Source organism: Vigna unguiculata, chromosome 3 (assembly GCF_037176805.1).
Source record: "Vigna unguiculata cultivar grain cowpea cultivar isolate G323 ecotype 2 chromosome 3, ASM3717680v1, whole genome shotgun sequence".
Classification (NCBI taxonomy): domain Eukaryota; kingdom Viridiplantae; phylum Streptophyta; class Magnoliopsida; order Fabales; family Fabaceae; genus Vigna; species Vigna unguiculata.
This window is the reverse complement of record NC_140794.1, coordinates 68,560,589-68,575,773: the sequence shown is the minus strand read 5'-3', so window position 1 is coordinate 68,575,773 and position 15,185 is coordinate 68,560,589. Positions and strand designations below refer to the sequence as shown.

At 30.1% G+C, this 15,185-nt stretch overlaps 1 protein-coding gene across 7 annotated transcripts; it reads left to right on the top strand.

Annotated features, from left to right (window-relative positions):
• The first annotated feature begins 3,497 nt into the window (after nucleotides 1-3,497).
• LOC114177732 (clathrin adaptor complexes medium subunit family protein) lies at nucleotides 3,498-11,689 on the top strand. Of its 7 annotated transcripts, none has more exons than XR_014993616.1 (10): nucleotides 3,498-3,664; nucleotides 3,751-3,876; nucleotides 4,057-4,368; nucleotides 4,900-5,183; nucleotides 5,300-6,192; nucleotides 7,217-7,273; nucleotides 7,603-7,650; nucleotides 7,829-7,896; nucleotides 9,734-10,121; nucleotides 11,342-11,689. XR_014993616.1 is itself a non-coding variant. In XM_028063225.1 (9 exons), the coding sequence occupies exons 1-9, from the start codon at nucleotides 3,597-3,599 to the stop codon at nucleotides 11,397-11,399; spliced, it is 1,914 nt and encodes a 637-aa protein (XP_027919026.1). In that variant the 5' UTR covers nucleotides 3,498-3,596; the 3' UTR covers nucleotides 11,400-11,689. The 7 variants fall into 7 exon arrangements, 3 of the variants coding, with proteins under 3 accessions (XP_027919026.1, XP_027919027.1, XP_027919029.1); XR_003603195.2 differs by having other exon boundaries at nucleotides 11,338-11,689; XR_014993617.1 differs by having other exon boundaries at nucleotides 9,734-10,125.
• The last annotated feature ends 3,496 nt before the right edge of the window (nucleotides 11,690-15,185 follow it).

Genomic DNA, 15,185 nt, shown 5'->3' with positions numbered 1-15,185 from the left:
TTATGTATCAGATTCGTCTATAATTACAATGGTCAGTTAAATCCGACTTATGTTTCTTTTATAAATAAAGAAATTAAAAATAATATTTTTTTATATAAATTAAAATTAATTCATACATATATTAAAAATATATTCAATAAATTAAATAAGACACTTATTTCATTTCTCTTATATTTTTGTTTACTAAGTGTTTATAGAAAATTGTATTTACTCTAAACAAACTCTCATAAACATTTTTATCCATAAATAAAAATCAAAGCAACAGTCCTAATTATATATTTCAAATTTGATGTGCGAAGTTTTAAATAATCAAATTATTTTAAAATAATTATTTTTAGTTTGATTTATTATACAATTAAATATTTTTTCCTTCAACAAATAATTTTCAATCAATTATTGATTCTTTTATTTTCAAAATAAACTTCTTAATAATCTATTTAATAATCTATACATTGCATATAATTATTTTATTTTATTTGAAAAATACACTTTTCAAAATACAAACGTATTTTATTTTAAAATATTATTATATATTTTAAAACATTTAATTATTTAAAAAAACTACATCAATTTCTACATTTTAAAATATTTTTTCCTTCTCCATTAATTAAAACTAAACAAATAAAAAGTTTTATTTTTCCTTCTAATTTTAATAAAATAAAAACCAAAAAAAATTAAAAATCCAGCTTAAAATTTGATTTTTTCGAAATCGAATTTCGAGTGATTTCGAGGAAAAAAAACTATTTATGTTCAAAATTCAATTATTCAAAAATCAAATTCTGAACGAAAATCGTGTTATATTAATAAATAAAATGCACAATATGCTATTTATGTATTTTTTGTGGAAAATAATGCTGCATTGGAAAAAAAATCCCAACACGTGTGTATCTTATAACATAGAAGAAAGCATGAAAAAGTGTTACACTAATTCCTGTTATTCTAAAATCTAGTTGAATCCCTCTTACAATTTTTTTCGTAGAACTTATGACTTAACAGTGAATAAATTAACATAGAATGGATTTAGTTTGACAAATATAAAAAGGATTGATGAAGTATCTTAAACTAGTTTACTTTACGTAATTTGAAATTATTAAGCTAAAAAAATCAATATAATAATAATAATTTAAATTGAGGGATAAAAAAATTAAAATTCATAAATTAAATAAAAAATATTTTTGATTAATATTCATTAAATCAAGTAACTTAAATAAAGTTGTCTTATTCATACAACAAACATATATAAATTTAAAAAATGATTTAAAGTGGTTTTTTTGATTTTTTTTTTTAAATTTAATTTTTTTTTTAATTTTAAAATTTTTTTTAAAAAAAATTAAAAATGCCACGTGTCAAGTCCCTGTGTGTGTCACGTGTCAGTGTCACTATTAGATGTCATTGTTTTGATTTCGATTTGGTCCCCACATATGTCTTTTTGTTTCAATTTAGTACCTAAGTATGTGTATCTGATTCAATTTTGTCCCAATTTTTTTTAATAATTAAAATATTTTTGTAATCCATTTTTTATAAGATTAAAAATAATTAAGTATAAATATTTTTACAAAATTAAGTACTAATATTTATAATGTTTCTCTCAATTTCAGACCAAATTTATTATTTTGTATGAATGTTATGCTATTTATAAGTACTAAAATGACTTTTACCACTAAATTTTAATATAAATATCAAATACTTAATTTTTTTTAAACTTTTATACTTAATTAGTTTTAATTTTATTAAAAAATATTTTAATTATTAAAAATTATTAGGTCAAAATTGAATCAAATACACATAAGTAGGTACTAAATTGAAACGAAAAAACATAAATGGGGACCAAATCGAAATTAAAACAATGACATCTAATAGTGACACTGACATGTGGCATTTCAATGCCACGTGGCACTGACAATGCCACGTGGCACACACAGGGACTTGACACGTGGCATTTTTAATTTTTAAAAAAAAAAAATTTAAAAAAAATTAAAAAATTAAAAAAAATAATAATTTTTTAAAAAAAAAAAAACAAAAAAATCACAGATTGACACGTGGCACGTTGACTAACGGCGTTAGTCAACTCTGTCTGAAGGGACCTAATTGAAGCAATTTTCAAAAGTTGGGATGCAATTGACACTTTTTTAAAAGCGGGTACCAATTTGACACTCTAGTACCAAACTGGGTACCTTACGATTAATTAAACCTTAAAATAATTTCCATTATGAATTGGTTTTTAAATTGGTTACTAACATTGGCTACCAGATTTTGGCTACCAAAATAATTCGTCTCTAATTATAAAATTTGGATTCACACATTAACAATCATATATTTATTATGTTTGTAAAAATTATTGTACATCTTTTCAATATTCATATATCACGTATCTATCACGTATCATATCCTATTATTTTGAAAATAAACGTATAAACTTATCGATGTATCAGATACTTGTTGTATCTAATACACGTATCATATATATGCATCTTAGGTGGCCAGGAACTACACACCGGCTTATAAGCTAATTTTGTCAAACCCATATGATTATTTAAGTTAATAATTATTTGAGGATTAACAATGTGCAATATGGCCTACCACATGACCATCGGTTAGGCGGACCAATAACCATTGGTCAAGCGGACCTTCCCTCGGACCGTTGATGTGGCAATCTCTCCAGAGTGCTTTAAGGGGGTCGTGACCAAATGTCCCATGCGTTCATTTTCAGTTGAACTTTGTCTCCACCTCTATGGAGACACCCTCATTTATGAAGACAACCGACAGGACGCACGACCCATCGGTCGGCCACACCAAAACCTGGATCAGTAGGTAAAAAGTTAATTAAAGTAAATACAAGTCAGTAATCAGGTTTAAAACGCAATTGGGCCATAATTAAGAAACCCCAATCACAGCCCATACCAAAACCTATAAATAGAGGCCCAAGGTAAGAGCCTTTTAGATAGGTACCCGACTGCCCGACCAGCTGAGCGGGAGGAGAGAAGACATTGAACAAGAGAAATAACTGTATAAGCTCACTAAGGAGGATGTCAGACAAAAGGACTCGATGGTAATTTGAGTGTTAAAAATAGGTGTTTGATCCCTACACCCAATGAATTGATGTGGCTAAAATTATGAATTAAATGAAAAAATTATCATTAAATTAAGGATTAACTTAGAATATTCTAATGTAAAAAATAAGAATGAATTATTCTTAAATTTTTAAAGACTGTTTTTTTATAATTAAAAAAAAACTAGAATGATGAATGATTAAAGTTTTAATAATTGATTCAATGTTACTTACCAAAAATGCTTTATAAAACAGTAATAAATGATTTCATATTCATGTGATTAATTAAAGGTATTGGATAGTTTAAAAGAAATTGCAACTACATCTCAAAATATTATTTAAAGAAATACTGAAATTTTAAAAATTCAAGAAATGGTACCAGGGTTTCTTGATGGAATAATTTGTATATGATTTATGGGTTCTTAATTGAAACACATAAGATAAATTTTAATTATTCACCCGGTTAAAAAATTTAAGATGGGATAATTTGAATAGAATAATAGAGGAACCGTGCGTGGTGGAGGAATGAACGATCGGAGTAGCAGCCATGTCCAGTGGATGCGGCATCAGAGCTATATGGATCCTGAACAACCTCGACGCCGTCGTTTTCTCAAGGTACCTTCTTCTCCTTCTCTCAGCTCCAACTCTTAACACATGCTCTATGCAAATACATTCAAATTCTCATTATTTTCTTTCATTAGGAGGTTTCCGGTGGTGGAGAAGCGTTGGCGAGCTGCTTGCAACGCCAACAATGACTCCGATCAATTCTTCTCTTCCTTACCCACTAACTCCGACCTCACTGATGCCTTTCTTGACCGAAAACATAGGTTGTTTTACTTTCTTCTCTCTCCTCGCATTTCACTCTATACCCTCCAATTTCTGATTTCGATTTCATTATTAAGTGGCCAAAGGGGTAAACGGCTTAATAATTCAGACAAATCTCGTTGCAATTATCATGTTAATTTCCACTCACCATTTTTTCGGGTGACTTTACTGCTTCTGTTTAGGGAGGGATCTGCGCGAGGATTTGGGATACGCAAGAGTAATTCAACTTTGGGATCAGATTCTTGGGTGGATGATCCCATCACTCGTCATGTTGTAGGTCTTTACATTAACAAAGAAGAGGAGGACATTAAGAATCTATTGTGGCCTTTAATCTTGCACACGAAGGGCCTTTACAGTATACTTATTCTACCAATGGTTGAACCTAGGCATTTAAAAGCATATGCAAGGTTGTGTAAAAGATCTGATTGTGGAACTGCTCTTGGCATGGACGATGGCTTGTCTTCCCTCTTGTTGGATCTTCCATCGGTAACAGGGTATGTTAAGTTAGTTGCAAATACCACCAATGTTCCTGACTAGAAAATCATCTCGTACATGCTGGTTTAGATTGGCTTGTTGTTGTTATTATTGAAATTTTATTTTTTTTATTCTATTTCTCAGATGTTTATTGGGTAACTAAACGTGAAAGTGATTTTGAAAACATTTTCTTGAACATTTTTTAAATGTGCCACGGAATGGTATATAGAATAAGGTTTTGTTCAGCTTGTATTGGCAGATTTCATGGGCCTTTCACACCTTTCCCTTTAAGGTCAGGGTAGAGGGTGAGAATATGGCTTCAGTTTTCGTGTATTTCTGCTCGTTCTTGTATTGTTTTGGAATATAAGATGGTTGGTGCTTCTACATTGCACCTTCTATGTGTGTTTTTTCTGATGTATCTTAATTGATTACACTTGTAATATCTTCATGGCCTAGAGAGTTCGTTTACAGTATGATGGTGTTGGGATTTGACTTCATAGTATGTGATTTTAATTAGAGATCTTCGTTCTACTTTTGCTTTCATTTTATAGGGCTTTTATGGTAGCACATGCTATTGGTGACATAATTACAGGCGACACAGTAGAACCAGAAGTGATTGTAAGTGCAGCTCCCTCTGTTGGAGGGCTGTTTGATTCACTCACTGGTAGTATAGGCATCTCTTCCAGGGCAAAACCTGTAACTCCACCTGTTACTTCTGCATCCCCTTCAATTACATCTGTACCAGGATCAGTTACAGGCGATGCTCCAAAAATTGGGTCTAGGCCATTGGATAAAGATGCACTCAGAACATTTATCAATAGTTCAATGCCCTTTGGTTGGTACCTTTTATTATGGTATTTCTCATCTCATATTTATGTAGTGGATTTTCTTGTAGGCTGTCAGTTACCTATTGCTTGTAAATTTATTCTATCAATGTACAATTTTATACAGGCACACCCTTGGACCTTAATTATTCCAATATTTTTACTATAAAGGCCAATGGTTTTTCTGCAACGGATTTGCCTCCTTCGGAACAGAAGCAGCCAGCTTGGAAACCATATTTATACAAAGGAAAGCAGAGAATATTGTTTACCATTCATGAGACTATTCACGCGGCTCTGTATGACAGAGATGAAATTCCAGATACTATATCAGTTTCTGGTCAAATAAATTGTCGAGCTGATTTGGAAGGGTTGCCAGATGTGTCATTTCCCTTGGCTGGGTTGCACAGAGCAAGCCTTGAAGTTTTATCATATCATCCTTGTGCTCAAGTTTCAGATCAAGGTTTGGACAAGCAAGGTGTGATGTTTTCTCCACCGTTAGGTAATTTTGTGTTGATGCGTTATCAGGCAACTTGTGCCCTTGGACCCCCCTTAAAGGGATTCTACCAGTTGTCTATGGTTTCTGAGGACAAAGGCGCATTTCTATTCAAGTTACATTTAATGGAAGGATATAAGGCCCCTTTGACAATGGAGTTCTGTACCGTGACTATGCCCTTTCCTAGGAGGAGGATTGTGTCTTTGGATGGGACTCCTTCTGTGGGAACAGTTTCAACTTCAGAGCACTCTGTTGAATGGAAAATTGTGACAAGTGGCCGAGGACTGACTGGAAGAAGTATTGAAGTGACCTTCCCTGGAACTGTCAAGTTTGCACCATGGAAAAACCAAAGGTTGTCTTCCTCCAGGTCGTCCTTTGGAAATGATGCTGACGAGGATAGTGATAATGAGGCAGAGAATGCTAGTAACATGGTTAACGAAGAACATTTGATGGAGAAAATGAATAAGGATCTTCCTCCAGTTGAATTAGAGGAGCCATTTTGCTGGCAGGCATACAATTATGCTAAAGTACGCTCCTTCTCATATTCATTTTGATCTTTGAGCAAGGCATCTACATTATCTCTTAGAGTTTAATGAATTTGCATTTTTTGTTGACTGATTTTGCTTACTTTTGTTCTTTTGGTTTTTTGGTGCTTTTGGTTATATTACCGTGTCATATAATCAGATTCTTAGTGCTGAAATTTAGGAATTGGATAGAGAAGAGGAAAAAAAACATATATAATGAACTAATAGGACTCAGAATATTCCCATTTTTACTACTACTGTGGGCCATATACAAATACAGTACACCAGCACAAACTCAGCCCGATTGGACCTCTAACATAACTAGACCTCTTGTCCAGTAATAATGTTAACAATAAAAATTGCAATTTACTTTTGAATATTTATTCTAATTTCCTAAATATTCTATTAGTTAAATTTGTTACAAGATTTACTTAGCTTTCATTATTTGAAGTTTTTATTTTTTTTCTCCTGCGCGATGTGACCTAACTAACTAGGAATACTTGGCTTTTATGAATTTAGTTTCTTCTCTAATATATAGCTGTTGGCATATTGTGTAATTTAGTGCTTTCTAATGTAATAGTCTACTCATTTATCTTTTAATTTTTTTTTGATGTCTCAAAGTCTTTCTTTCTTGTGTTAGCTGTCTGTGCCAGTCTTGGCACTTCTGGATAATCTTACCATGTTTACCAACTATCAATTGGTTCATGCCCTCGTGGTATGCCTGGTTGGATTCTCTTTAGCTGGTTAGATTGAATGCATCCATCCCTTTGTAACTAGTAACTATTATGTTGGTTGGCCATATAATAAATGTGAAGTTGACCCTTGTTCTGTCAAAGCTTTATAGAAAATTGACTTTATGTTCCTCAAACTGTCTAAAATTGATGAATATGAATTTCATTAGACTAATACAACAATCTTGTAAGTGTGTTTAAGTCTGTAATTCCGTAAAGATTATATGTTATCATATTAATATTTTCATTATTATATTATTATATATGTTATCATATTAATAGTTTCATTATTATAGGTATCATTCAAGGTTGTTGGGGCATCAGTATCTGGAATTTCCGTTGATCCTAAATCTGTGAGTCTGCAAATCTATTTTTGCTGTCATTTATTTGGAGAAAACAATGTAGATCCATATAAAATTGATTCATTTTCACAAATTTAGGCTATTTTAGTTCAGTATATAATTGGTTATTAACTTATGTTTCAATTTTTCTTTTTGCTGTTCCAAAGCCATTTCATGTATAGTTTATTTATCGTATTTGTTCTTATTTCTCCATGGAATCTCTAATTTTTCTTCAAAATATGTATAAAGAAGAGGACTGGTCTAACCATACTGAGTTTTTTTACGCTTTGGAACCCTCTTCTTCCTTTTGTTATCTGTATGATAATTTGATTATTTTTTAGGTGGGCATCTATCCAGCTGTAAAAGCACCTATGGAGTTTTCAACTCAGGTATATATATATATATATATATATATATATATTTACTAGATTTGTTTGTGTAGGGTCAATGATTCATACTTTAAGTGAACCCACTGAATATGATAATGATAAATCTGCCTAAATTTTCTGCTCCTTTCGGTGTGAGTGATATCTATTCATGTCTTTTATTATTTCTTGTGATAACCAGGTTACTTCTGGGGACTATATTCTGTGGAATACTCTTGGCAAGTGTCCAAATGTAGCCACAATAAAAAGGTAAGTATGAATGGCCACCAAGAGATATCTAAATGATGTGGAATACTCTGGAATGGTGTTTTTTTATTCTTTGCCGAGTATTGTGGAGACAGTATGTTATTGAATCTTTCTCCCTAGTGGCCCCTTAGAAAGTAATAAATGTTTTTGGAGTTGTAATTATGATGGGATTAGTTAACAGGAAGTGTTAGTCTCGACAAACTTATACTGTTATCAGCATTTTATGAAAAAAGTAAATTTTACCAATCTTAATTTGGATGGAAGATTTAATATAAATATAATGGATAGTTTATATTTTTCATAGAATTAAATTAATTGGTATGTTTAAGCTTCACATTTTTTCTTATAAACAATTTACTATTTATATATAAGAAAAAAACTATCATTATAATTATATCACGTGTTCATGAACTTTTAAATTATTTAATTTTGTTAATATATTATATATTCTTTTATTCAATAAAATGATAAGTTGATAAAACTTGTCATTTATATAAGTTATTATAGTGAAACAGTTGAAGTTTGCAAACATTTGCACATATTTCATTTGCTGTGAGTTTACCACAAAAGTTAGCATTTTTATTATATTATATTTTTTTTGTTTTTATTCCCTAATGACAATAATTTGGGAGACATAATCTTATGTTGGATTGTAAGACAGGGAAATGAGGTGAGTGAAAACAAGAAAAAATAAGAGATAAAATTGAGTGAAGATATCACTTAAATTGGAAACAAATTAAAATCATTTCATTTATTGCTAAAAGAGATAAGAGGGGGATAAATTTAGAAAATAAATATATATATATTTTTATTTTTTCTTATGTATTGGTGATAAATACAACATGTGAAATTTAATACAGAAAGAGACATTTTTCTCACAAGAATTTTTACTCCTCAGTCTCTGTTTGAGACAATGATTAAATACAACATTTTTACGATTACTATTGAGGCAATAAAGTTTTGTTGCTTACCTTCTCGTCCACTCGATAAATAAAGAAGTGTCGTTGCAGTAAGGTAGGTTTGAATCACCAGCTTAGTGAAGTTTTAGATTATTTGGACTAAATTAGTATGTTTTACAGTAGAGACCATTATTAATTAAGACAAAATAATCTGGTGTTTGATTGTATTAGAATTTTGATTTAATGATTATGTATACATTATTAATACATAAAAGATAAACTTTATTATAACTTTAAAAACAATTATTGCACAAAAAATGTTTATTATGTATCAGAATGTAAAATAAAACTATTGTTTTCAGTAAATTAATTTTTAAACATTTAAAATATAATCTCAATACATATTAAAAATTGCTCTCAAAGAAAACCTATAAATTTTTATTTTTTCTTGCTTTTTGTGGAATGTTAAAAGAAAGTTAAGTGTTTTCAATAAAAAGTTATTGATGCATTTTATTCTTTTATACAACTTTAGCAAAATTAATTTTTAAAAGGAATTGAAAATGAAGTAAATATTGAAACCAATCTTTTAAAAAGAAGAGTAACATTTATAAAAAACTATTTAAAATAAACCTATTAAATCAATATGTTTCATGAATGATTCGATTTTTTTCAAGTTTGTGCCGCCTCACTTTAACTAATATAATGAAAATAAGGAGAGAGTTAATAATAGTAGTGTATAAATTTTACAAGTCTAATGTTTGTATGTGTGGGCTTTATAAGTGGATGAAGAAATTTATTAAGAATTTAAGTTAATTAATTAAATATTTTAAATAATGTAGTTATATATAGAAGTTGAAGGTAAAACAAAACAAAAAAAAAAAAATTGAAGATTAGGGCTGACGTAATGAAGCGGCTGTGAAGGCTATTTATTTTGATGCTAGGTGGATGTAGAACAGAGAACAGAAGAGAAAGTTAGATGAGATTGGATCTGAGGAGAGTGTCTAGGGTTTTGCATCGGTGGGAGAAGAAGGAGACGATGGGGCCATGCGACTTGTCCTCCTCACCTGATATCAAATTGAAGACCGCCTTGCCTACCTTCTCACTGCATCCCTTTCGAATGGAAACAGGAGTTTCTTTATTTTCATTTTTAAAATAGGCATTGCATTGCAGTTCGATGCATCTTTCAATTCCAATGCCTATTTTAAAATGAAAACAACCATGCACTGTTTCCGTTTGAAACTGTTGTGAGGGAAGATAACGAGTTCTTCAATTTGATTTCAGCTGAGGAGGATCTTTATATCACCAAATCCTTCTGCTCTCTTGCTTTATGTGGGTAAAACCGTAAACCTAGTTTTCTCTCTATTTACTCCTAATATTAGCTGCTCAATTCAATTATTCTGTTGGTTAAGTCCTTCTATACATGTTTCAGACATAATTACAGTGCCATTTGGTTTTTTTATTTTCTCTGATGGCCTTTTGGTGACGGGGAAAGGGGAAAAGCAGGTTTTCTGTTTTTTTTTTTTTTCAATCCATCCTCCTTAATATATCCAATTCTTCAGATTATACAGTTGTTTAAAATATGCTTGTACTGAACTTAATCATGTGAATCAAGGGTAACTCTAAGGACCTGCCCTGCTATCACATTTATGGAGTTGGGTCGAAAGTAAGAAGACAAAAGTTCGAAAGTAAGAAGACAAAAAGAGAAAGGGAAGGCGAAATTAAATTCTTAGAAGCAAAATTCACTTACTTTATATATATAAATATATCTTTCTACTTCATCACTAAGTTTAATTTTAAACTTGTTTATCCTTGTTTTCTTGTAACTAAATGGACCATTGATCTTCGCAAAGCGTATAAGTTCACAAACTTAACTTACCGAAAGAGTCCTTGGACCCTGTAGGAGTCTAGGTTTTGGAAGCTAAATTTTTGTTATATTTAGGTATTTCCTTGATGTATACTAAACCGTATAGTTCACTCAGACATGACTGACCCGATTATTATTTTCTCAGTTTGTTACTTTTTCTCTTCTTTAGGTGTAGATACTCCTTGGATATACAAGTATCTTTTTCATTTACTATCTTCATATGACTCTAAATTAGTACAAGATATTGACCCCAGGCTGAGAAGCAAATTACTAGTTTATTTTTTATTCCTGTTTTCATAATTAGTTTGTTTATTCTAGAGAAACTTTATTTTATTCTTAAACAATAGTGTGACCTATTTCATAATCATGCTGCCAAAAATGTGCTTTTATTGTTTGTACTTTCGGTGAGCAGTCTTAGTTTTTGGGCAACAAGTTAGTGTTTGTACTTTCGGTGTGCAGTCTTAGTTTTTGTGCAGCAAGCATTTGAGATGTGTACTGCTAGAAAATGAATTTAGTCTCTACTTACATCGGAACATAGATTAAATTTATTTTTTAAACTATTGGAATCAAACACATCAATTTAACAGTGTTAAGAACATTTAAACTACAGAAATCAACGGGTCTAAGACCATAGTTAACCAGAAGTTTGAAAACTAACACTAAAGCTATATTTTTTTGAAGTCAGAAAGAAACCAGATCCAGTTAATCTTTGTCTTGCTTTGTACCATTTTGTTCTCCAATGAAATGACAAGCAAGAACAGAGGACGGACATCCTGTAAGCACGAGATTTTGGCTTCTGTTCCACTCTTTCTCACTTGAACCTACTTGCTTCAACCTTCGTCTGCAAGTACCGGTGAGTGTTTGGCTGTGTGACTGATGATTTGTTGGCAGGGTTCAAGAATGTATGACACTATATATGGGCATTTGGACTGTTAATGCAGTGTTACTGTAGTATGCTAGAAATCATCCGTTACAAAATTTTCTCGTTTAGTTTGTCTAGCTTACTAATGATGAAAATTGATGTTTATTTCAATGGTTTGTTCGTTATTGCTGAAATTGTGCAGAACAAGTGTGAAATTTCACACACCTGTGGAATTTCATAGTTGCTCGGATTTTTTTTTAACTGACTAATATCTGTAGTGTTTTGGAACACGGAAAAATAAAGCTTTGAAAAAGATTAACATGATTGCAATTATAACTTTGTAGTCATGTCTATGCTGAGCATGATTGGTTTCATTATTTATTTTGTGCTGTATAGACCTTTTCTTCAAGACATTTTCGAAGAGACTTGAGAACTCTGGAAAATTCTGATAAATTTTCTGAACGAACATAACTAAACAGACTACAGTAGGACCTTTATTTTAATACTGGATGACATCTTTATTCTCGTAATCCCATTAAAAAAACGAGAAGTTGTGTTAACTGAATGAACTTTAGTTAACAGATCAATATTAGTAAACAAATTGGAATGTTTGCAACTTTATTTCACTCTTCTCTTTATTACTTTCTTGAGCTTGAAACAAACTCGTAGTTTGTCTGAACGAATGTTTGCATCCATCTTTTTTGGTATTTCTAAGTTTGGAACAAAATTCTACTTTTTCTCAATTTTGAGTGTCCTAGTACTTATGGATATCTTTTTTCATAGTTCACATGAAATTGTGCATTTAACTCGAATAAGAATAGAATCAGAAAGTAAGAAAACCAGACTCGATGTAACAGACAAACCACTCATCTTTCTAGGCGATGTCATTTGATAATGCCTTCAGCATATTATTATAAAATAATTTATATAATTTATATGGAGACAAATTGCTTATTGAGCAAGTTGATCGGACCTGGCCCAAACCAACAACGAGAGAACAACTAACCACCGACTATTAACTTACTAACAAAGACAGATAACATAAACTAACAGTAAACGAACTGATGCACTTATATAGTAGGTACGTGTATCAGTTCAGTTTTGTTTTTAAAAAAGTCAATCATCGTTTTTAAAAAAGTTTCGATTGTGTTTTAATTCTTAAAAATGTATTTTAATTAGATGTTTCTCAAATAAATTTTTTTTTTTAAATATAACATCATATCATGTATTTTTTAATTCTTTTAGTTTTCTTTTATAAAAAAATTGTTATCACGTGTCAGGTAGGTTCTTAATATGACACATATTACATTGTAAGTGATATTGTCAGTGGTACTAATATGACACACATTGCATTACTTGAATTTTAGTATTGAAGTTTACCAAAAATAAGCATCAATCAATTTTAAATATCTATCTATTATCAAAAATAAGTATGGGACAATATATATATATATATATATATATATATATATATATATATATATATATATATTACAATTTTAAACACTATATTTTAATTTGGAATCAATTTTACAATTTGGTTTGAAATCACTTTTTTCATAAAAAAAATTCAAAACCATTTTAAAGTACTTAGCTAAAGAATATTTCTAATCTAATTTACTTATTAAATTTTAATTAATTTTCTTAACTTTTGTTTTTTTTATAAATGTAATGTAGTTATATTATATATATATATATATATATATATTACAATTTTAAACACTATATTTTAATTTGGAATCAATTTTACAATTTGGTTTGAAATCACTTTTTTCATAAAAAAAATTCAAAACCATTTTAAAGTACTTAGCTAAAGAATATTTCTAATCTAATTTACTTATTAAATTTTAATTAATTTTCTTAACTTTTGTTTTTTTTATAAATGTAATGTAGTTATATTATATTTTTATATATATAAAGTATTAATTTTATTTGTGACTTATGAGTTAATCTCGACCTACTCCTAAAATAAATTTATTTTCATTGGTCCACCAAATGACAAAGTTCCACGTATACTTGATTAGGTAAGGATTAAATTGGACTTTGATTAGAGTAAGATTTCGATTAATATATATATATATATATATATATATATATATATAATTACATAAATTTTTAAAATATTTTAAATTATAAATTGGTTTCTAAATATTTTATATTAATTATAAATTGATCTTTAATTAATTTCCACTATTTGCAACTTAATTGAAAAGTTAAGACCCAATCCAAATTTTTAGGTTAGGTGATCAAATCCAATTTGGGTTCGTTTTTAGACATGACTCTTATTCTTTACAAACTTGTTTAAGCTTAAATTGATAAGGTTTGACCTGAATGAGTTCGACATGAACTCAACTCGGTTTAGCTTAAAATGTCCTTAACATAATTCAATCCAACATTGCTAACATGACTTAGCTCGAAGTAATTGACTCAACTTAGCTTGAGGTGAGATCAATTATACTCAAATAAATGTGGACTTGACACAACATGTCTCAACGTGGTTATGACTCAATTTGATCCAATATGGATTTGACTTGATTCGACTTGACATGACCTAACTTGACTTCATCCCACTCAACTAAACCTAATGTGGGTATAACTTGAGTCAACCTGTGACAGGTCCAACTAGACTTGGGTTGAGGTGGGATTAACTCAACTCAACTCGACCTAAGATAGGTACAATTGAACTAGTAACAACGTCAACTTAACTTGAATTGATTTGACATGTGTCCAACTCCACTTAACCTAATGTGGACAGAAGTCTACTTGGTCTTGTATAGGACAAATAAACTCAAGCCCATGTCAAGATGAGTCAAGTTAAGCTCACGTCAAATCGAATTAACCTAGGTCCACATAAGGTCGAATGAACCAACTCATATTTGGCCCATCTCGGTCTCAAATGATTTGGGCCCACCTTAGGCCAAATCTAGTTTGGCCTACCTAGGATCAAGTTGAGTTGTACTCATCTCAAGTAGTGTTTAAGTTAGGTCTATATGAGGTTGAGTCAAGTTGGGTCCGCGTCAGACTCAAGTTGGATCAAGTTGAATCTGACTAAAGTTGAGATGAGTTAAGTTAGGCTTAGGTCAAGCCAATGCCTAGGTCGTCGAAGTCACATTAAGTCGAGTTGGATGTAGACTTTTGTTACAAATGTTGTACTATATGTATTAATTTTAGTGACTCTTTGTTACAAAAATGAGTAATGACGATGCTTTCATAGTACTTTCCTTCGGTAGATTTATAAACCTTTTGATAGAGACAAACAAATATTATATAATGAAAAAAATAATATAATTTGTTTTTCTTTCTTATATTTTCATATTTATTTTAAAGAAAGTTTTAAAAACATGTTTTTTATGAAAAGTGAAAAATAAAGACATTTACAGGAAAAAAGTATAAAAAATACCAAGAAAAAGGAAACTCAGCGAAAAAATTATAATATTATTATTTAATATTTAAGTGTATATTAGGTCAATGCACCTTTTTAATTAATGTCCGTGAATATTTTTCTTTAAGAAAAGGAAACAAATATTGTTTAATAGGTGGGATGAGTATTTGTGCTTTGATGGGTGATTGTCTACCCTTTCATCACTCTTAAATTATTTATTTTAATATTTTTTATTGATGTGATATAATGATCTAAAAGTAAAAGTGATGAAAATAATAAATTAAA